We start from the raw sequence: 21,365 nt of genomic DNA on the forward strand, positions 1-21,365 counted from the left end.
GGCCAGACAGGCCATTGGGGAAGTGGTGTGGTGGCACATTCTGCTGCTGTAGCTGCCTGCAGAGAAAGCTGGGCCTTTCTCACAGCCAGCTGCCGGTTGGCATTCCACAATGCATCGTGCAGTCCCTTCAGACACAGAGCAGCAATGCAAGGGGCAGGGCAGAGCAAATGTCACTCCTAAGAAAGAGCTTCTAATGAAGACAAAATGTTTTCTTTGCTGTTTACAAGAAATCGCCTTTCTTAAGAAGCGTTTGCCTTAATCAGCTTTCATTTGTGCCATCTGCAGATGAGCTGATAAAAACAACATTCTGCATTAAATGGGGGAGGTGATTGTTGCTTCGGTGATCCACTTTCTTTCCATTTCATCTCACCACTCTCATTTTTTTTAAGAATACAGTTGCAGAGAGTAAGATCTATTTTTTATGTGAAACCTTTGCTTTGGTTGTGATGTTCCACTTTGTTTCGAGTGGATGCCACCGGATTTGTGCCGCGTGTGTATTGGAGTGTAGCTTTTTAGATAGCACAATAGAAGCGTCAAGTATATTTAATGGTTGTGTGCTTTAATGTTGTGAAATAAAGGGAACTCTGCTGCAAATACATTTTGTCTTGTGAAGCGATCACTAACACTCAGCCTCCTAACCTACCTTCAGCTGGTAGATCACCTGCCAGTTGGCCATCAGGCCTACAGTTCTGCTCCATGTTACAGGAACTGATGTCCTCAAATTAATGTTACTGAAAAATCTTGTCTGCAGATCTGCTATGTCCCGAGGCAGAGTAGTACAGCTGCTCTCTATTACCGGTGCAACAGCAGCAAGGTCTTTCAGAAGAGACACTGTAACTGATGGAGATACAAACAACACATCAAAACCAGCTCCCTCCAGCACCACCACTTACCTTCTGTAAGGACGCAGCACTCCTGTCTCTGTGAGCCCTGTGTGCTCCACAGCACAGCACCAGAAGGCTCTGTTAGCAGAGGGCCCTGAGCACCAAGATGGTGCTCCTCAGAGATGTGGTTTTCATTGTGCTGGCTCCCTCCAAACACAGGAAAGTCAACTCACAGCTTAATAGAAGGTCATTGAGGAGCACACAGTGCCAGCTCTTGCTCTGCCCTTCTGCAGCCATCCAGCTCTGGGAGTGCTGCCAAAGGTGACCATCTCACAGGTTCTCATTGTTCATCAGCCACAGACAGAGCTCTGCTAACAGAGTTCTAATCTGTCTCATCTATGGTCACGAAGTCCTGGCTGCCTTCTGGCACTGCTGGGCTCTGCTCAGTCTCACAGTGCCAAGAAACGTTGGTTCTGAAGTCATTATCTGTGTCTCCTGGGAGGAATTTTGACACAGAAGCACGGAAGGTGGTAAGAAGTTCTGTGCCAGAAATAGGGCTGTAATTCCATACCATTGCCTTTGCACTCCATTTTTACTTTGCCAAGTAGAATTCAGGCTGGACGAAGTGCTGGCCAGAGCTGCAGTTCTTTCTGTACTGACAGCATCAGGCAAATGCAGCAGCCAATGTTGGGAGCCTCAGACAGCACGACTGGGACAGGCGGCCTCAGAGCAGCCCCTGGAACAACTCCCGCTCCCTCCCACTGGGCCACAGCTCCTGCTCAGCTCTTTCAGCTGCAGCTCCACTGTTAATCCAGACAAACACAACTGGTTTCAATCCTGTTTCAGAAACTGCACCATTTCAGCTCAGAAGACCAATATTGTGCCATATTATTTCTGCTGCTGTACCCGTTTGCTCCTTTTGCCACTACAATACCAGCACTGTTCCATTACCATTGATACCCACAGGCTGATGTTTGTACAAATGCATTTTTATTGTTTTAACGGAACCAAAGAATAAGGTTGGAAACGTTAGACTATACATAAATGCATTCTGGTTCATAAACAACGTTTTATAGTGGTAAAACATCTCTAAGTGACATTCATGGTCTTTTTCCAATTTTTTGCTGCATTTTAGGTCTGAGGACCGATAGTGTTCAAACCAAACCCCAGTCATTGCATGAGGTGAATGAGCATCTCAGCTTCCACAGAACAAGGCCAGGACCTACAGCAAACATTCTGCAGCCATCATCTGTAACTCTCCCGCAACCGTCACTCAATAAACAAAAAGTGATCTTTGGCATAAACAATTACGTATTAAAGGCATTAATAATATTGCATTAATAGCAGTCAAGCAACTAAACACTGATGCTAAAAAAAAACAAAACCTCTTAGAGAAGCTTGAATGGGAGTAGAGGGGTGGGAGCGTGAGGAGTACTGAAACGCAGGAAGACTAGTTAGAAAATCCCTTTAAAATTACCCCTACCTATTCAGTGTTATTTACTATTAAATAGAAATTACTACATTACAATTACATTAAAGATCCGGTATAAACCGACCAAATGCAAGACATTCAGGTTAAGGCTCTGGCACCTCTTCCTTACTCTTCCTGTTCCAGGTAATGACAGGAGGAGAATACCAAGGAAAGACCCCAAGTACCAGGTGTGTCATAATACCCAGACACCACGAGCAGACTGAAGACCAGCACATGCTTTCTCTCGCTAAGGTCAGTTTGAGGCAGATGCATTAGAATCACTTTAACTTCCCTTTTTAGATAACAGTGCAGTGGAGGGGTGGGGGGAGCAAGTCCAAGTGTTGAGTGTTACAGACCAAAGAGCAGCTGACTGTTCTCTCTCTCTTCCTTTAAGCTGTGAAACATCTGCTCAGTCTGACAAGGCCACTTCAGTAAAGGTTGTGCAACAATTGCCAGCAAATAAAAAGTGAACAGGGTCTCAGGAGGTCCGTGCTGATTCGGGCAGCAGTTTGCAAGTGCTCCTTGCAAAAGTACAGCGACCCATTCTAAAGCAGTAATTCCAAATGTCAAAAGAGACTATGGAGCAGTAAACAAAAAGTACATATAGAAAGGCATGTTAGATTACATAAGGATAAAAATATTTGAAGCCTATTTTATCCAGAGCGCATTTTGTCTACAGAAGATTAAGTAACAGACGGCTCAATTTACTAAGACTTTAAAAAACTTTCAAACTTCCTAACTCCAACTATGATAAAACCAATACAAATATCTGGGGACACTGAGCATTAGGAACCGCTGCTCGCTGGCAGCCATTGAGCTACCTGAGGAGCTTCCCACCTCTGTGGTACTTGGGCTTCAGAAAGCTTCAGCAATGCTATTGCACTGTTGGAAGCAAGAGCAGTGAGTCAAAACATCTTCTGAGTGTAACATCCTTCATCTTTTAATTTCCACCTTGAGTGGCTTGAATAACATGAGATGCAAAGAAGAGAAGAAAATAATGACAACGCGTGCCTTGTGCTCACTTTGCTTTCCAAAAGGAAGGAGCCAGCGTGTGATGCTTTCTGGTTCTGGACACGATTAGATTCAAAGAACCAGGATCTTTCAGTTCAATACATCACTCAATTGAGCAAGCAGGAGAGTTGCACAATTTAAGGCCTCTATCTGACAACAGTGCGCCACTGACATTCACCAGAAGCATCTCGGTACAGTACAAAAGTTCTGAAATGCTGCCTACGGGGTGACAGGAGGGTGACAGACAGCTCCAGTTTTTATTCAAGTACTTTTTCACCAAGCAGAAGAACATTAAAAAATGACGTATCAGTTCAGCAATGGGATTTTAATCTTCATTTTGCACCTACTTGCCCCCTCCCATCCCTTTTGTTCTTTCCTTTTTAATAATCCAAACCTTCTACCACTTCCGAACCATTTAAAGAAACAATTAAAAGCCTGCTGAAAAGGTTTCCCTAAATCGCTGCCAACTAACACTGTTAGCGTCCTGGACTCTCAACACAAGCTTTAAGTGAGGTCTACATATTATGCCATCGTATGGAAACTACTGGAATATGCAGTGCATAAATGAAATGTGCTTCTGGGATTACAGACTTCAAGAAAATCTTCAAAAGATTAAAAAAAAAAAGATAAGAACTGTCTATTATTGGCAAGAATTTTGAGGTGTTTGATACCAAACAAGTTCTAAAGTAATTTTAAATGCATTCTCTTATAATTCATACCCTTAGAATGGGGTATTAGCATAAGCTAATTTTAAGCTTATGTATACAGCACCTTCTGCTGTTAATAAATCTCTTCCATTTCCAAAAAAAAGGCATTTTATCTTACAGAAGACAACGTGGCTTATGTGGTGTTTACTGATACCATGGGGTCTTTCTGACCCAGCGCAGAGTGAATCCAGCATCTGTTCGTATCTTAATGGACGCTGCTTCAGCTTCTCTCACAGTTTCCTTTACAGACTGCATGAGGTTCTGGGCATTGTGAACCAACATCTCAGTTGCCTGGAAAAAAAAAAACAAACCCATAAACATTATTAGGAAATAGCACATTCATAACAGTGGGATGGAAACCCAGCGTGCACAGTCATTCCTCCAGCACAGCGCTTTTAAAGCAGTCTACTCCTGAAAAGCAAATTATTCTGCTACTCAAGTGATAGTTGATTCCCATCACTACTTTCCCGCTTGTCACTAAGCACTGAAAGTCGGAATAAGAGCTCAATAATCTCTTGAAACCAAAAGCTGCAGGATTCCAACAGAAAAACGAGCATTTGGGAAGCCGGCAGAACTGTGAAATAGTCGAGATGTCAGGACAGAAGTATTTTCACTACAATCCGCTGGGGGGCGTCATTACTCCGCCGGCAATAAAACCTGCTGTCATTTCAGCTGAAAGTTCTTTGCTCACTCACTCCTAGATTGGGAAACTGCTTGTATACAAATTTGAACCAGAATAACTGCTTTGCTTGGAGAGGACTAACGTTCCTTTACCCAACTGCAGCTTTTGAAACAGCAATCAATGCGTGAGGTTTTCCTTACTAAGCACCTGAGGTAAGCGTCTGAACACCGAGTTCTCAGAACCATCTGCTTTAGTGTTATTTCTTTTTGTTCCACCTCCTGTTGATTTTTACACTTCTTACCTGTTCTGATTCTTCATCACTAATGTTGGTCCTGCCCAGCATGGTAGCTTTAACCGTGGAAAGAATTTTGAGTTGTGTGCTGATGGTCGGGATCCGCTCACAGACCTAAAGAATGGGGATAAGAAATGGCTCACATTTTAAACTCCACTGAGACACTTCTTCTCTTCAGACCAATCATTTGGTTTTCCTTTACTATTTCATAAAGAATCAGCATTTGGGAGCCCCATAACTTTCAAGACTTTCAGTCAAATACAGGTAAGGCAACTGAACACCTTGTTTTAGCTGCTCTGAGCACGTCTCTGGAGAAATGCATTCTCATTTCCTCCAGATATTCCTCAGGTGTTCTACCCAGACCTGGGAACAGACGGCATTTGTCTGTCTGTCTGAGCGTGAAAAAAAAAACAACTATGCAGTGTTACATTTCTGCTGCAGTTCTTTGCCACAGTAGGAAAAAGAAGATGAAATGCAAAGCAATGCAGAAGCAGGAGAGAGCAGTGCTCCTGGCACAGTACTCTTCAAAGCCTCCGACATCAGCATCTCTCACTTTCCTGTGAACTGATCTGACCCTACAAAATATGCACCACTTTGGCATCTAAAAACCACACATGGCTTGTGAAGTCCCATCAAGTTGCAAGTGAAATCCCTTGTGTTTCACTGCAACACCTCCTCTGCTCGCAGACGCTAAGAGAAGAACCAAGTATTTTTAGGTGCTTACAAGTTAACTCATTACCTGTAAGAGGTTTGTTCTAATGCGTTTATCAGTGCATTGCTTGGCCACCTCTTTGGCCAATCGAGTGACTTCATCTGACGCCTTAGCAATATCTTTTGCACACTGAATGAGGGCACGCTTGTTTCCGCTGCCTCCTCGCACCAGGCGTGACATCTCTGCCATGAGCAGCGCCATTCGTTTAGCAGCAGCAATGATGTCATTACCCTGAAGAGAACAGCAGCAGTCAGTGTTTGTGTCAGGAAGGCAGAAGTCGCACCTGAGCAGCCTACGTTCTGGTAGCAACCCCTTCAGAAAGTCAAGGACCGAAGAACCTTTGTGAACACAGAAGAGGTTTCTTCAAGGAACAGGGAAGATCTGCCCTTATTATCTACTTATGGTAGACTTTACTTTCTAAGACTCGGGGAAAAAAGTTTGCTTCAAAACTGGAAAAAAAAAAACCAAACACGGTGATGAAGTGTTAGTTTGTCCATGGGAGTTTCTGCTCTGCTGGTTATGTTTTAAGATAAAGCGTGTTATTAGCATCTGAAATTCCAGATCTCTCAATAAGGGGAGCAAGGTAGTTACTTTCTAAGTGTGCTAAGCACCTCGTTAAACCAAACAGCACCGATCTGGTTACACGGTTGAGCATCACGTTTTCACGGGCATCTGAAACTGAAGTGGTTCATGTTTATCTGTGCTGCTACCTTGCTGTATTGCTGGCAAGTGGAAGACGACCTCTAATAAAGCTTTGCCACAGGTAGCGTGGAAATGAGATGCAATATTATTCCTGGGCTTTATCAAGTTATTTCTTGAAAACAGTTATGGCTTTTTTATTAATCCTCTCCCTTCAAAATAAAGCTTCTAGGAGAGAATAACTTGTAGTTTAAAAGATAATCTGGCATTATTAAAAATCAACTTTCTTATCTTAATTATATCAAAATAAGTCACAAAAAATACTTCCAGTATTCTCAAAGTGGGAATTAAATACCAAAAATAAACCGTAGCAAAAACATTTCTCATACACTGTTCCAGAGAGAAACCTAGTGCAAGAAAAAAAGCAGTCAGGAGTTATCGATTGTTAATGGTCTGTTAGTACATTTAGATTCACCTTCACGAGGAGTTGTTAGACAAACGTGTAACAGTGCCACGATGCATTCCTACTGTGTGGATGAAAGAGCAGCAGAGTGATTTTAAGTATTAGCACACACGTTCTCCAGTGCAGTTTCACAACGAAAGACCAATGAAGACCACAGCAAGAAGTACACAGTGAGAACCCAACTGTTTTCTCTGTCCTTTGCATGTACTTCCATGACTCACTACTCATTAACTGAAGAAGATATCTGAAACACGTCATTAAATGTGGCACAGGTACGGGTGACACAAAAAGCTGAACTGTTCATTACCGTGACCTAATATCTAATCTGTTTGCTAGTATAACCAGTTAGGATGCAAGCGACACAACACAAAGCTTTTCCATGTTTTCACGCAGGAGGATCAAGAAATTAGGACCAGTGTCATTTACGAAGCCCTCTAACAAGTTATCCAAGCATCAGAATCTGAAAGGACAAGAACATTTTAAAGCCCTTTTTATTAAAAATAGTTTTGTATATCTATACATACACATACACACACACACACCCCTAACCTTTGTTACGGAACACCAACCTTTCTTTTTGTGGCATGCTATAAAAAGTGACAAGTCTTGCAACCATTTGTGCTCAGACAGAAGAAACAGGCTACTTGTGAATGTCTGAACCCCATGTTAGATGTCCATTGGTTTCATACAAACAATCTCAATTCAGCAGATCACAGCATTCGGTGCAGCTTCTTCATAAAAGAATTCTCTCAAAAGCAGCATTTGCAACACAGCCAAGTGCAAGCCAGCAGACAGTCCTCTTCAGTAAACACTGCCATACAAAGCCATTCCTTGTTCAAGGTCTTTTAATGGACGGCACCAATGGAGGCAAAGCACAACAGACACGTTAAATGACTTCTTGAACGCTGCGTACACTGCTGAATCCGGAAGTCATTAAGAAACCATGAACGATGGCTTCCTAGGTAGCCCAAATTAATGTAGAAAGAAAGGGAGGGAGGAAAGATAAACCCTGTTTACAATTTGAGAACTGTTGTAACAAAGAAGGACAGGCAGATGCAAAGAAAGAAGAAGCCTTTTAATATTAATAAGTGACCCAAATCAAGCTTCAGTCTGGCACTGACAGTCAGATCTAGCAAACTCGTGAAGCCACTCTCAGTCCTTAAGATGAAGTGCAGGCAAATGTTTTCATTCAGAATGACGGGACCCAGCAGGGATCAAGAGTGATGCAAATGTGTCAGCGTTCCAAATGGCTGGATGCACACAGATCAGTCCCCGGGGGAGACTCAGGAGTACCTTACTAGACCACTTGGTTGCTTCCCGATGCAGAGACTGAGCAGCAGCCAGAATGGGCTGGTTAACAGGCTGATTGGTTGGCATTAACAGCAGCTCAGGCTCGTAATCATCTTCAATGTCAGAGGGGAGACTGAATTCAACATCTGCATCATCCTCCTCATCTATATCTACACCAGCCTCAGCCGCTTCATTAATCACAGTCACAGGCTTTGCAGGTGGCAGCAAGGGTGGAGAAACAGGGGACAGTTAGTACAAGAAGCAGAATTTGGTAGAAGAGCATGAACTGAGCTGTTTTAGTGACCAAAACATCCTCTTGGTCTCTCCGTATCTGATAGGACAGCTCTAGGATCAGGTCAGAGGGAGGAGGGGAAGGAATACAAGATTAGCAGAATGAAACAAACATTTCACCTGTGTATCAAAGTTACCCAAAAAAATTAAGTAACGATTCAAAGGTGCAGCAACTTTTTTCATCTCAGCATACAGCTTCTACACACAGAGGCTGATTTTCAAAACAACATTTTTCTGGCAAGACAATGGTGAAATGAATGGATTTTCTGTTTTAATGAAAGCCATTTCACTGGCTAGAAGCAGGCACAGCAGCTGATGACTGTGGCGTTTGTGCAGACAGAAAGCATGTATGAAAGCTCCATCACACAGATGTAAGTAAAAGGTAGCAGCAGGACCACAGAAAAACCACTGACACTGTGTGGCTGTCAGGGAAAAAAAGGTGGAGTATAGAAAAGTGAAGTATCACGGGTAACGTGAGGATGAACAAAACCGGGTTACGAAAAGATGATACTGAATGTTATGAATGACGTTAATATTACAGTTCTTGAAAAAGAGACTGAAACAGAATTAGTAAATTAAGAGGATTATGAAGCATATGATACTGTTTTGCCACAATATGTTGTATCCTTTACCTTTTAAAATAAAGATGATCTAAGCAAATATATTCCATTAAATTAGATCACAAAGATGAGGTAACAGTAGTGGAATAGTACAAGCTTTTATAATATAGCACCATTTCAACAAAAAAGATATTGTAACACATTTACTAACTTCAATTCTTTAACTGTACTATACAAAACAACCCTTACCAAAGCCTATACATTTGCAACTGAGTTTTGCTTGAGGTCCAATTTTCTACCCAAAAACACCTGCAGCAGCAGAAACATGCAGAAGTTTTGGAAGGAACAAGTTTTAACATACACGTGTAACTGTGTATTGCCAAACTGACTCAACTTCAAAGAATGAGATTTAAGTATCAAACCACTGAAAACAGAATCTAAAGCAACAGATGGTTTTTAGTTTGTGCTCCATGAGAGGACAAGTACACAGAAGCCTGGAATCCCCACCATGAAAAAGGAGATTTTTGGGAAGGAGGAAAAGAAACGAACTGCACGTCTTATAGGAATGAAGAATGCTACCAGATGCTTTTGAAGACTACCTACTTGCCGTCCCATAAGCCTGAAACATCAGTGAGCCCGTGTAAATGGACAACAAAGCAGAAGGCAGTTGACAGTCCTCTGCCATTCAGCACGAGCCAAGACACCGTGTTTCTGTCTTTCCAAGTCTAACCTACACCCCTTAGCAGCAGTGTCCATCAATCCCTCTTCTACCCAACAAGGAGGTGGCTCAAACTATAAACACAGTTTTAATCTTCTAATCTTCTGGCCCTTTACAACTACTCGTAAAAACTTGGGCTGCATGTGCCAAGTTGTTACTGACAAAGCGTGCAGCTGGTGGCTGCAGAACTCATGCAGATTTCCTGAAAGCAGTTAAACAAAGTGATCAGCTTGTTAACCTAGGAAGGCACAAGCAGCAGTGACTGTCTAGCAGTACTAGCACTAAGGACCACAAACAGCTTAACACATCTGTGTTCACAGAGGTACAATAATAAGCATTATATCATTCTATGATTCACAAGTATTAGGCCAGTTGTACTAAGTTCACTCTGAATACGTAAGGTTTTCCAATTCCTCCTCCAACTGCAATGTTTTTACTACTTGATCTACCTAAGACTATTCTCTGCATTGAGGCAACTGACAATGGACCAGAATAACACACTGACCCAAAATAAATATATTTTTTTTGCACAGAATACACATGTAACAATTTCTTACCTTGCTAGACCATTTCCGAGCCTCATCATGCAACTGCCTAGCAGCCATCATCATGGGCTGATTAATAGCTTCTCCTGCTTTCTGCTCTGGGAACTCCTCATCTTTTTCTTCAGGGGGTGGTGGTCTGGGTGGGGGAACCTCACCTTCTGGAAGCGGTGGTTTCGGAGGAGCAAACTCATCAGTCAGCTAAGGAGGGTAAAAATCTTGTTCAGTGCAATGAAGTACAAAGATTAAGCACTGGGTATCATGACAAGGTGGCATAAGCTTATACTTTCTTTTGTTTTTCCAAGCGCTCCCTGTTTAAGGAAACAACATTGAGTATCTTCTTTCAAATTTTGGACTACTTGGGTTTCCTTTGTTCTTTGTTTTAAGACTTCTGGCTGCACACCTATGTGGCTGGCCAGTTGACATGTTTTATTTCTAAGAAATAATAAATGTATTCAAGAAATTTCATCATGCAGTCCACACTTTGTCAGTGACATCAGAGTATTACAGATTTCACGGCACTTACATGAAGATGCTCAAGGTCAGGAGGAGGGGGTGGAAAATCTGGTTCCTGAGGCTGGAAGGCTTCTCTGACTTTGGCCACAGCTCCCAGAATCCTGTATCCAGAATCCAAGAAACTCTTCTGCAAACCTGAATGAAAATCCCATTCCCAGATTAACAGCATTCTCCAGCATTTAGAACTGCAACACTAGCCAAAAGTACATTTCTATACAGTACTACGAAGAGTACACAAATATATCCAAGAAATGAGCAACTTTTAAAAACTACCAAAATGCTCATGAATTTTCATGTAATATCAGTATTTTTTTTATAAAATACATAAAATCAAGCTTAGACCAATTAACAGGAACTATTAAAAATCTATGCTTGTTTATGACAAAGATCATGAAATCCTGTCATCAACTAGAATGCTGAATCCTTTTCACTTTGAACATGGCAGAGGTCTTTGATTGCATTTCAAAAGAACAGGATCCAGCAGTTAATGGTGTGATGCTGATCTCAGCAGTCTGGAATTTAAGCATACAGAATTTCCATAATAGGAGATACTTAACTGTACAAGACAAAACAAGCACTACTTCACATCATCTTTCACCAGTAAAAAACACATCTAAAATCAGTTGGCTGAATCCTTACCAGGATCAGAGATATTTCCAGCAACAGCTTTAGCATCCATTACCATTGGTGATATAGTTTTGCTCAGTTCATCAGAAGCAGCTTTAACAGCCTCCCGGAATTTAGGATCTTCTGAATTTTCAACCTCCCGTTTTGCCACAAGCAGGATGCGGTTTGCTCGTCTAGCAATGCTGGTGGCTCCAGCTACCAGCATCTGAGGCTGCATATTGGCCATTGCAACTTTACATTTATCGAGATCTTTCTTAATAGCCTCTTCTGATGCATCCAACAGAGACTTGGTATCGATGGCTTCATCCACTAGTCCTAGAATAAAAGTTGAAAACATTAATAATCCAGTTTCAACTCTGGAAGGAGATATTTGGTATTCCTAAGATCATTTACAACCAGAAAGTAACCATCTTCCAAAATGAGGAATGGGGAAGAGGAGAAGAGGGTATGAAAAAAAAACAGACAAAACGTTTTGCTGCTGTTGCACTTCTGATTATATGTGGTACTTCTAGCACTGTAATTGCGGTCAGGATTGTGCCCGCTAATGACACCCTGAACTCTCGTTCATCTGTTGTAGAATGCTGCTTTTATGAACAAGTGACTTACGTAGCATACATAACAGCATTACCTTCCTTCCAAATTTCTTTATATACATTCAACAATTCTGCACTTTTCTTGTTCACACAAAAGGAAAGACTCCTCTCCTCTGGTTGTGCTTTAACTTAAGGGTGATACGTAGTGACAAAGCAGTAAAGTTTTAAATTTCCAGAAGTTAATTTCAGAGATAGACAAGGATACAGCATACAGTGAGGACTATTTCACCAGCAGCACAAAACAAGAATCTACACTTCAGGACTGAAACCTTTAAGTGTCTCAGAAAGACACAGTAGATTAGGAGCCTTCTTTTATTCACTCCTTTCATCGACATATAACAACTTTGAACACACTTTCTTCCGCTTCTCCTCAATTTTCTGCCCTCATTCTACATGTCAAAAGCACACAGTAAGAAAACCCTCAGTTTGCTACAGCGATGTACCACTGCTAGAAGCTCAAAAGGTATCCTGTTTTTCCCACGTAAGAACTAAAGCCCAGCTTACTCCCCCTCACTCCTCAAAATCAACATCTATAAAGCAAGCTATTTTACTTATACTATAGCATGTTGCACACACAGATTCCTGAAGTCAGACAGCACATTTCTGCTACTCTCATGAATTTATTTTTGTTCACTGATTATTTCCATGTGCATCCTCAACCCAAACAGAATGGATAATAAGCCATGCTAGGTAGCTGAGTACAAGTATCATCTTCAACGAGAAAGCCTACTTTTACCTGTCATCTTTTCTACATTATCAATCCATTGGTTTTTCATTGTCTCAAAATGCTCATAAGCAGCTTGATTACCAGGATTTCTCAGGAGGATTCGAGCAGCTGACACTACCTGCCAATAGAAAGTGTTTTTAATTAGGAAAATATCAGCATTTAAAAGACATAATAAGTATTCCTGGAATTGCATTTGTTTCAGTACTGAATGTATAGCTCACTTGTAATTCCAGTTCATCCCCTATCTGCTTAAAAATTTACAATGATTCTGAAATCTGTTTAGGATACAAATACTTCTCTAGAACTTCGATTACTTGCTTATACACCAAAAAGTGTTTTCTCATTTACAACCAGCTATTGACAGCATTGAAGTACAACATTTAAGACAGACTCACTAATATATAAGCTCTGGATAGAAGCTTAACTCAGAAAGTAAAATGATGTAAAAAGCACTTTTTCTATTTATTTCATTAAGACTAGGTGTAACTATTTCAAGTTACTAACGCTTCTGCCCAAAAGTTGAAGACTGAGACACAGCACTTGGTCACCTCATCATCCCTGGCAGGATTACAAGTATTTGCCATTTGCCTTTCAGAATGTCAGCACTATGCTCTTTGCTGCCATTAAGATCTTACTCTGATAGCAGAAGCATAGGGAAAGTTCCACCCAAGTCCTTTCCAACCTTCATAATAGCTTTTTGAGAGTTAGCAACAAACCTGTGGGGTAAGCTCCCTTGCCGATTTCACTGTTGCCTGAATGCCTTCCACAGTAGTTTTATTAGCAGTTCCAACTGCAGCTGCTTTTTCTGCTGTAGCTCCCAGCCTTGCAGCATGGTTTTCAAAATTTGCTGCTCTTTCTTCAAACACCTGGTTGTCAGAAAAGAAGAATGCATTAAAGAAGCCTCACTTCCCTAACAGAATGGAATATTTCTAAAGTATCAAGTTACAAGACCTCCAAACTTGACACAACTCCTGAGAGGATGCAACAGGACACAACACAAAAGGTTTCAGACTCTCTCTCTCATCCTTCCATTAGTGGACTTCTTTCTTTATGAATTCACTTGTTTTCCCCCAGAGGCTACTATCACGTCTTACAGCTTTGAAATACAATACTAATTCCCAACTTCCATTTTTACAACTACTGAGGTGAAGTCATTTTAGCCTTTTGAAGTCATTTAGTCATTTACAGAGACTAATCTTTGAACCCAGAACAAAGAAAAAAACTGCATTTGGAAAACTATGGTTTTTTTACCTAAAAATTGAGGCTTCACAATGGAAAAAACATTCCTCATCCCACAGTTTCATTCAAGGACACAAACCATCCTGTTCCCAAGTTCAGTTCCTCATGGCATTGGGAATCATTATCATTAATCAATAATGTTATGAATCAGCTTATCTAATATTGAGATATGCAATGCAGGAACTGCCGCCAGTGATTCTGGTAAATAAATATTTAGCATGCTCAAAGTAACAGGGTATGAATATCATAGAGAGTAGTTTTTAGTATTTACTTAAGTCTGTCTCCAAGACACCAGAAACATTTCCATGCCAATCATCCCATTCAGAATCATTAAGCGTATATTACATGTTTGTGAAAATATCACTGACTTATTTTTCAAAATACTGATTCAAAACATCAGTTTGTTTTTCATAACAGCCATTCTCATAAAACAATTAATAACTCAAGTTCCACGTGGGAAAGACACTACCAAATACTTGCCTCTTCTCTATTGGGAGTATCAGAAGGAGCAGTGGCTGCTACTGCTAACAACTTAATAGGAGTTGTAGTGTCACTAAAAATATCAGACACCTCCTGCGTCATTGCTTCTTGCATCCGTGCTTTGAGATCCTTAAAAAAAAGGCAAAATTTTTTACACGTTACACAGAAACATTAAGCTCCTAAGGGTTACAGTCCTACATCATCTTCTCATGACAAACAAAATATGGGAAAAAGAAGCAGATTACACTGAAAGCCATAAAGATAAAACAATCTTAGAAGTGCGTTCAATAATCACCTTTTACAGCATTCAAAATGCAAGCATACACTCTACACACTGAAAAAGGATAAGAAGCTATGAATGGGATTATTTGAGACCCTGCCCCTCAGATTTGCAATGCTAACACACTCTCTTCATTGAAAGTAAGACTTCCTTTTATTTTTAACTTCTAAATCATTCATTTGGAATTAGACCAGGGTAGTATGGTTGGACTTCTGGTTGGACTTGATGGTCTTGAAGATCTTTTCCAATCTGAGTGATTCTATAATATTTTTTATAATCTCTGTGGCATAATATCAAGGTTTTCATATTAAAGAGTGCTCTAAGTCTTCCAGGTAAACTTACATAGCTTTTTGCTCCTCCACCTACATACAAGGTCTTTATCAGAGCAGTGCAAATAATTCCACATACATGTGTTTCACAGCACAAGATTTATTTATTTATTTATTTTTACCTTCAAGGAGTCCTGAAGCTGAGCAGCAATTGCCCTGGCCTGAGGAGAATCTCCCTCCCCTCTTGCTGCAAGGTCAGCAAGCTGAGCAGCCAGCTGGTCTACACGGTCACATTTGGCAAGCAGGTCCTGACGATAAGGTCCCATCATGACATTGGCTAAACGACGACCTTCTGCAACCAAACCCCGAATTGCTGCCTGGCCTGCAGTGGAAGAAGATGCAGGACATTAACATACCAGAGAAACAGAACTTGAAAGCCCAGCTCAGCTCGAGTGTACCATGAACTAACTGATATCCTAGAATTTCTGGGTTAGGAACACATTTCCAGGTGATAAGAAGTATCTGCAGCAGCTTCCCAGTAAGCAAAAGCAGCTCAAAACTATAAAAACAATTATACTCTCACCAATTTATTTCATCTGTTACTGCAAGTGAGGCCCTGAGATGAATCCCTTTAGCTAGGATGGCCTCAAGATCACCATTACAGCAGTGGGATATTCTTACATAAGTCATCTGTCAACTCCTATAGAAATCATTTGTAAATTTCATGTACTGAAATTCATCTCCATGTGATTTCAAGCCATAAGCTGAGCAGGAAGAAGGTATGAGTACAAAACCAGGTTGCAAAAAATAAAGAAAATTAAAAAAAAATAATAATAAAAAAAATCAGAGTATCCTCTTCAGGCCTTCCAGAAATCATGGGTTTAATAACGTGTGGTGTCCACGATTGGAGAAAAGGGAGAAAAAAACAAAGAAAAACAACTTATGAAGCAGGTTGATTTTTTTTTTAATTGTTTAAAAACTTCCTTTTAGTTGGATAATTTCCTTCACTCAATCACAGCTTCCTGTTCTTTCATTAACAATATGCTTCTGCTCTTTCAGTAATAGGATAGTGTTCTTTTTAACGGAAGCCATCATATTCAAAACACATTAAGTTTTTTAAAGACTTACTGAAGAATCATTTTCAGCCAATACCAACATACAAGTAACTCAAGCTCATAATTAAGCTCAAAATTACTTTAAAATAAGTTGTTATAGAGCCTGACTATTCAATATTCAACTGTAATGATAAGAAAGCTCGTAAGCGTAGCAAGGTCTGTTCCTGCTACAACACCCCAAGATGACTTTCAGCCAAGTGCAGCCAAACAGGTGCATTTCGGTGTTTCAGAAGCAGTAGTTTCAATCTTAAAAATTACAAAGTTTCACCATAAAACTGTGATAGAGAAGAACATTCTGGAACACTTACCTACTCCCCGATCATCAACTGTAGGATTATCTATCCACCTTTGAGCTTGCTCAATCTTTCCCTCCAAATGGACAGCTGCTTTCACCGGCCTAGTATTAGCTACAGCTCTGTTTGTTTTGGACTGTAAATTCTGAAGTGATGTAGCTATTTGCTTGGCCAGTGCACGGGCCTCAGGAGAGTCGCCTTTCCCACTGAGGATTTAAAGAAAAAAGTCACTTAAAGGTCATTTACAGCTAATCCCAAATTAAATTCGGTAGGAAAAAGATGACACAAGGAATGGTACTTTATCTTTTCAATAAGGTCAAACTTGAGATTTGGATCTCAGAAGAAATAATGCCTGCCATCCATAAATCCCCATTCCACTCTGTTGCTGTAGCACCTTGATATTGCTTTTGTTCAATGCAGCACTGGAGCAGAGGAAGGCATGGTATTATCATTGATGACTTTGATTTCCCATAACCACAATCACCTGCAATAACACTATGCAGATTACAAGTACAAAATTAAGCAGCAGACACTAAGCTATTCATAAACCAGAAAAGAGAATGAATTAGAACCTACAGAAGGAAATGTCAAGAAAAATCTGAAGAGTAACTTCTTAAGAAAAAGTATTACCTCCATACTGCTACTGGCCATAGATTAAAGATCACAGTTTTTACAGTGATCATTTCTCACTACAGTTTTCAAGTAAACCCTTTGCAAAACTGATGCTGAAACACTACGAGCAGCTGAGCACTGAATACAATGTAGCACAATTTTCTCACATTTATACAGTTACAGGTTCCACAACACCTGGCTCAAGATCAAAATGAGTGATAATCTACCCTACCAGACAGTAATTTGCTCAGCAAAAGACACTGATATTTGTCTGTATAAACAAGCTTAAATTTCACATTATCTCACTCTTTTCAGGTGCTTTGATACTGCCAAGGCAATTACCTGCAAAATCTTTCACAGGCAGTGAAAAAAATAATAAAAATCTTATTGATACGCAACTCTGGGTAATCTCATTTGGAGGAAGTTGATGCAAATCAGGTTTTAGGATAGAAATTAAACTGAAGCATTAAAAATGATACTATATTTTGCAGATGAAATTTCTAAAGGCATGTTAAAAAATTCTGGCTCCCCCCAGCCCCCCCAAGAACTGCACAGTTATTTGATAGTTATTTGCATTCCATTTGTATTAAAAAAACTGAGAAGTGAAACATGTCTATTCCACAGTTGCTGGAGGAAAATGCTTCCCAAAATTAATCATTAATATTCTGGTTAATTACTTCACAACTTCGAACAGCAAATTAAAGCAACTGAAAATAAAAAACTATATAGTAAGACAATAAATACATACTGTCGTCGCAGATCTGATAGCTTAGCTGTCAAAGCAGAGATTTCCCCCAGGGAGCGAAGGATATCATCTCTTTCTTTAGGCTCCTCACACAGTTCTGCAACTTTCCTTGCTTCAGCCATAATCCCTCGAATGTGTTCTTCTCCTTCACTTCCGGCATTGGGATCTGCGAGCCAGTTCTTAATAGAAAGAAGTTGTAGGTGAATGAAGATGAACTGTCTTCTGTCCGTTCCTTGTCCCCTCAACATTTGCCAAAAATATTTTGAGAAGTGAAGTTTAACTAGCTGTTTTAATGACTCATGAGCTTGGAGGGTTCCAATGATTAACAACCGATACTGTTGTGCACCATGTAACACATTCCTTGCAAAGCCCTTACTAAAAAATTACATTATCAGGCTTTTCATCTGGTTACATGTATATATCTATATCTATCTATCTATCTATAAACACAAACAGTTTCACTGGTGCTGTTTTGCTGTAGATTCTATACCCTGAACTCCAAAACAGATCCCACTTATCTGTGCTGTCTGAAACTATTCTTTCCTTTTATAAGATCTGTTTATGTCCTAAGTTACAGCATTTCCTCATTGTAAATTTCTAACACTCGAGTTTTTAGCAATACTAAACAATCTACGAAGAAACAAAGCTCTAACAAAAATCTTGGCATCATGAATTTAGTATTTTCCTGACTGAAGACAAATATTTCCTACATACTCCTCCTAAAGAGAAACTGTGTTGCATTTGGATACACCTGCAAAAGTTTAGTGTAACACATAACAATTTCCTGAAGCATTTATTTAATCATCAGTGATACCTGAGCAGCATCAATCTTCTTCGCAATAGCCTGCTTAGAGTTTGTCATGGCCTCCAATTTCCGGGCTGCATTCTCCACTTTTGCAGTGAGCAAATCCAGGCCTTGTGACACCTGCTGCGCCTTCTGCATTGCCATTGGTGTAGCACCCTGCCCTCTGCCAAAGAACATCACAAATTCAACTCAGAATTGAGCAAAGCCCTTCTCTAATGAAGAAGTGCCAAAAAGTAGTTAGGAGAATTCCCAGCAACTACTGCAAGAGTTACAGTATTTAATCATATTGTTTGTACCTTGAAAAGAAAAAGTAATTCAGGAGAAAATATTATACCATGAAACCATTATCTGTCCCCCTAACAGATCATCTTTAATAGCTTTCTGTGTTTCCTGCATGGGTTCTTTTTCACCTTTTTTTTTTTTTATTATTATTATTATTTTTAGGGGCAGGGGACAGTGAGTGCCACAACAAAAACGAATTGACACTCCAACACTCCAACTTGAAGATTTACTACATTGAAGAGCAGCTGAAAAAAAAACGTTTAGCACAAAGAGTCCTCCTTTCCTAAACATTAGGAAACAATGCAACAAGTAAAACTATGCAACTGTGAGTTCAGAATAGCTGTTTAAATAGCAGTGGGAAACTGTCCATTAAAAGTAATAGATTTACCGAGCTCGGAGATCAGCAAGTTGATCCGTCATCTGGCCCAAAGTTTTGCATGTTCCCAGAATCTCCCTGCGTTCTTTGCCTGCACACAATTCTCCTGCTTTTCCAGCTTCATCAAGGATCTGCCTTATTGCTTGCTCACCAGCATCCCCTAAAAGGTACAAGTCAGTTAGTAAAAATATCAAATCATACATTCCTTGGTATCTTTTAATAACCTGCTGAGATGTCCCACCACACTAATTGCACCAGGCTCAGACATTAGAACATATTTACCAAAGCATACAGCATACAACAAATGTGATCATTATGAGATCACGTTTCTGAAACGGCATAGCATAGTAATAATGAAGTACACCATGTACCACCTATTTCAAGAAATATAAAAATTCTGTTATCATAGTTTGATTTCTGTAAGCAGAAATTCCTAAAACTTGTAATGTATTCAGGCAGAGAACAGAAAGAGCAATAAGGAAAGATTCATCCCTCTCCTTGCAGTCCATCTCCAATTCCACCCTCTCATGTTATGAGTACTGGCACCTCTGGTTTCTCAATGAAGTTACCATAGTGGAATGACTCAGAAGTCCTGCCAGAAGGACACTCAGGTGATAAAAAATATTATGCAGTTAGTCTGGAGTGACTATTGAGTAAGATCTGTCTTAAAATAATTTTTAGAATTATTATTGTATTTGTCTCTAGCTACCAAATACTTTATGTTTCACTGCATTAATTGTCACCACAAACATCAGAAGGCTCTGAAACTAGTCATTGTTCTGGCACTGAGTGAGGCAAAAGAAACAAGATCAGAAGTGTAAGCAGCAGCTCCACAGATAACAGTCATTCACATTCAACTTTGTTTTATTTTGGCTTCAGTTTCAGAGGAAACTTTTCAGATAAGGTCTTTAAAGTCCAAATGGAACAGGCCTCCACCTGCTTTTACTTGCTTAAAAGATGCAAAGTAAGGCAAAGCATTTTATATAAATCAAGGTGCCATTAGACCATTTTTAATGCATTTATTGCACCTTCTCTGTTAAGCATTTTCTTTCAAGACAAAGAATAATACTTAAATTATTATTAGATAAACCTAAAGTTATATAAACATGAAAATACAGGAGGAGGAGTTTCAAGGATTAGCCACTACTGCAGTTCAGTACTGTTAGATGCAATTTATGTGGTTTTGATTTTATGAGCAGAATACATATATACATATGCATATATACATACACACACACACTATAATGAGTATACTTAGACAATTTGAAACAGGGAAAGATCATGAGAACAACGAATACAATCTGCTCGATTTCCAGGTTATAAAGAAAACACCATGGGCTGCTTCAAAATGATTCACTACATGTAGGTTATTGATATCCAAAGGCAATTTTGCATCACACAAGTGAATTATTCACACCTTTAGAAAAAGAAATCAGAATACTGTCAGGTTTCTGTTTATTTTTATTATTACCTGGAGGTGCGTTTGGATCTCTCAGCCAACCTTTTGCCTGGTTCATCTTCGAATCTATTAGGGCTAAAGCTCTTTTCATGGCTTCAGTGTCCTTTGCAAAAGAGAAACCACCATAATGATTTTCAAAAGCTCGAAGCATGAATAGCCAACTTGATGAAAGCAGACAGAAGTCGTATAAAGCACAGCCTACTTACAGAAACATATCCATGTAAGCAGCTCAAAACCCATTTTCAAACTAGCAGATCATAGTCACTTCTTTCCAAATCAGACAGACATTTTCATTCACTCAAAATGCAGGAAATACACATGCAGATTCAGTGATGTTTCTGTTTCTTTATTTACTAGTGTTTTACTTTCTCAAGTCAGAGCTCTAATAAGCATTTATCTTAAGAGTTAGTACCATTTTTCACCTTAGTGTATATCATAGCATGAAGATTAGAGTCAACATTTAAAAAATGGAAATCAGCCAGTGAGTTTTGCAACTTCTGTGCACAAGACTGCACATCTGCGTTTTTCACCTGTTCTGTTGTTTTATGTCAAATAACTTCTGCCTGCATTCAGTTCAACCAATAGTTAATTCCTCCAGTTCTCAATCAGGGAGTTTACTGTCTGCAGAGACTTAAAACACACATTCATCCGCAGCTGCTTCAACCTCAGAACATCTCTTCCAGGAACATTATAGAAGCTGCTTCTTTGACTGCTATGATGCTATTATTCAGCATGTCTTCACCTTGAGGAGCTAAAAGTACTCGGTCCTTATCTTTACTCTATCATACTCTATCAGTTGACTGTT

The 21,365-nt window shown here is 39.8% G+C and overlaps 1 protein-coding gene across 4 annotated transcripts in view; it reads right to left on the reverse strand.

Annotated features, from left to right (window-relative positions):
• Window positions 1–1,795: 1,795 nt before the first annotated feature.
• Window positions 1,796–21,365, reverse strand: part of VCL (vinculin) — a 52,623-nt gene continuing 33,053 nt past the window's right edge. Inside the window, exons 7-22 of one of the 4 annotated variants that reach the window (XM_015866529.2) lie at window positions 20,573–20,663; window positions 19,114–19,261; window positions 18,453–18,606; window positions 17,642–17,817; window positions 16,297–16,487; window positions 15,056–15,255; window positions 14,325–14,453; window positions 13,322–13,471; window positions 12,615–12,723; window positions 11,298–11,600; window positions 10,669–10,793; window positions 10,158–10,343; window positions 8,035–8,241; window positions 5,667–5,870; window positions 4,937–5,041; window positions 1,796–4,304 (exon numbers count right to left, since the gene is read on the reverse strand). In XM_015866529.2, coding sequence (XP_015722015.1) covers window positions 4,158–4,304; window positions 4,937–5,041; window positions 5,667–5,870; window positions 8,035–8,241; window positions 10,158–10,343; window positions 10,669–10,793; window positions 11,298–11,600; window positions 12,615–12,723; window positions 13,322–13,471; window positions 14,325–14,453; window positions 15,056–15,255; window positions 16,297–16,487; window positions 17,642–17,817; window positions 18,453–18,606; window positions 19,114–19,261; window positions 20,573–20,663 — 2,625 coding nt within the window. In that variant the 3' untranslated portion in view covers window positions 1,796–4,157. Of the gene's footprint in view, window positions 4,305–4,936; window positions 5,042–5,666; window positions 5,871–7,214; window positions 8,377–10,157; window positions 10,344–10,668; window positions 10,794–11,297; window positions 11,601–12,614; window positions 12,724–13,321; window positions 13,472–14,324; window positions 14,454–15,055; window positions 15,256–16,296; window positions 16,488–17,641; window positions 17,818–18,452; window positions 18,607–19,113; window positions 19,262–20,572; window positions 20,667–21,365 lie in introns of those variants that run through there. The other 3 variants (XM_015866526.2, XM_015866527.2, XM_015866528.2) reach the window with 3 other exon arrangements.

This window comes from Coturnix japonica, chromosome 6 (genome assembly GCF_001577835.2).
Source record: "Coturnix japonica isolate 7356 chromosome 6, Coturnix japonica 2.1, whole genome shotgun sequence".
NCBI lineage: Eukaryota > Metazoa > Chordata > Aves > Galliformes > Phasianidae > Coturnix > Coturnix japonica.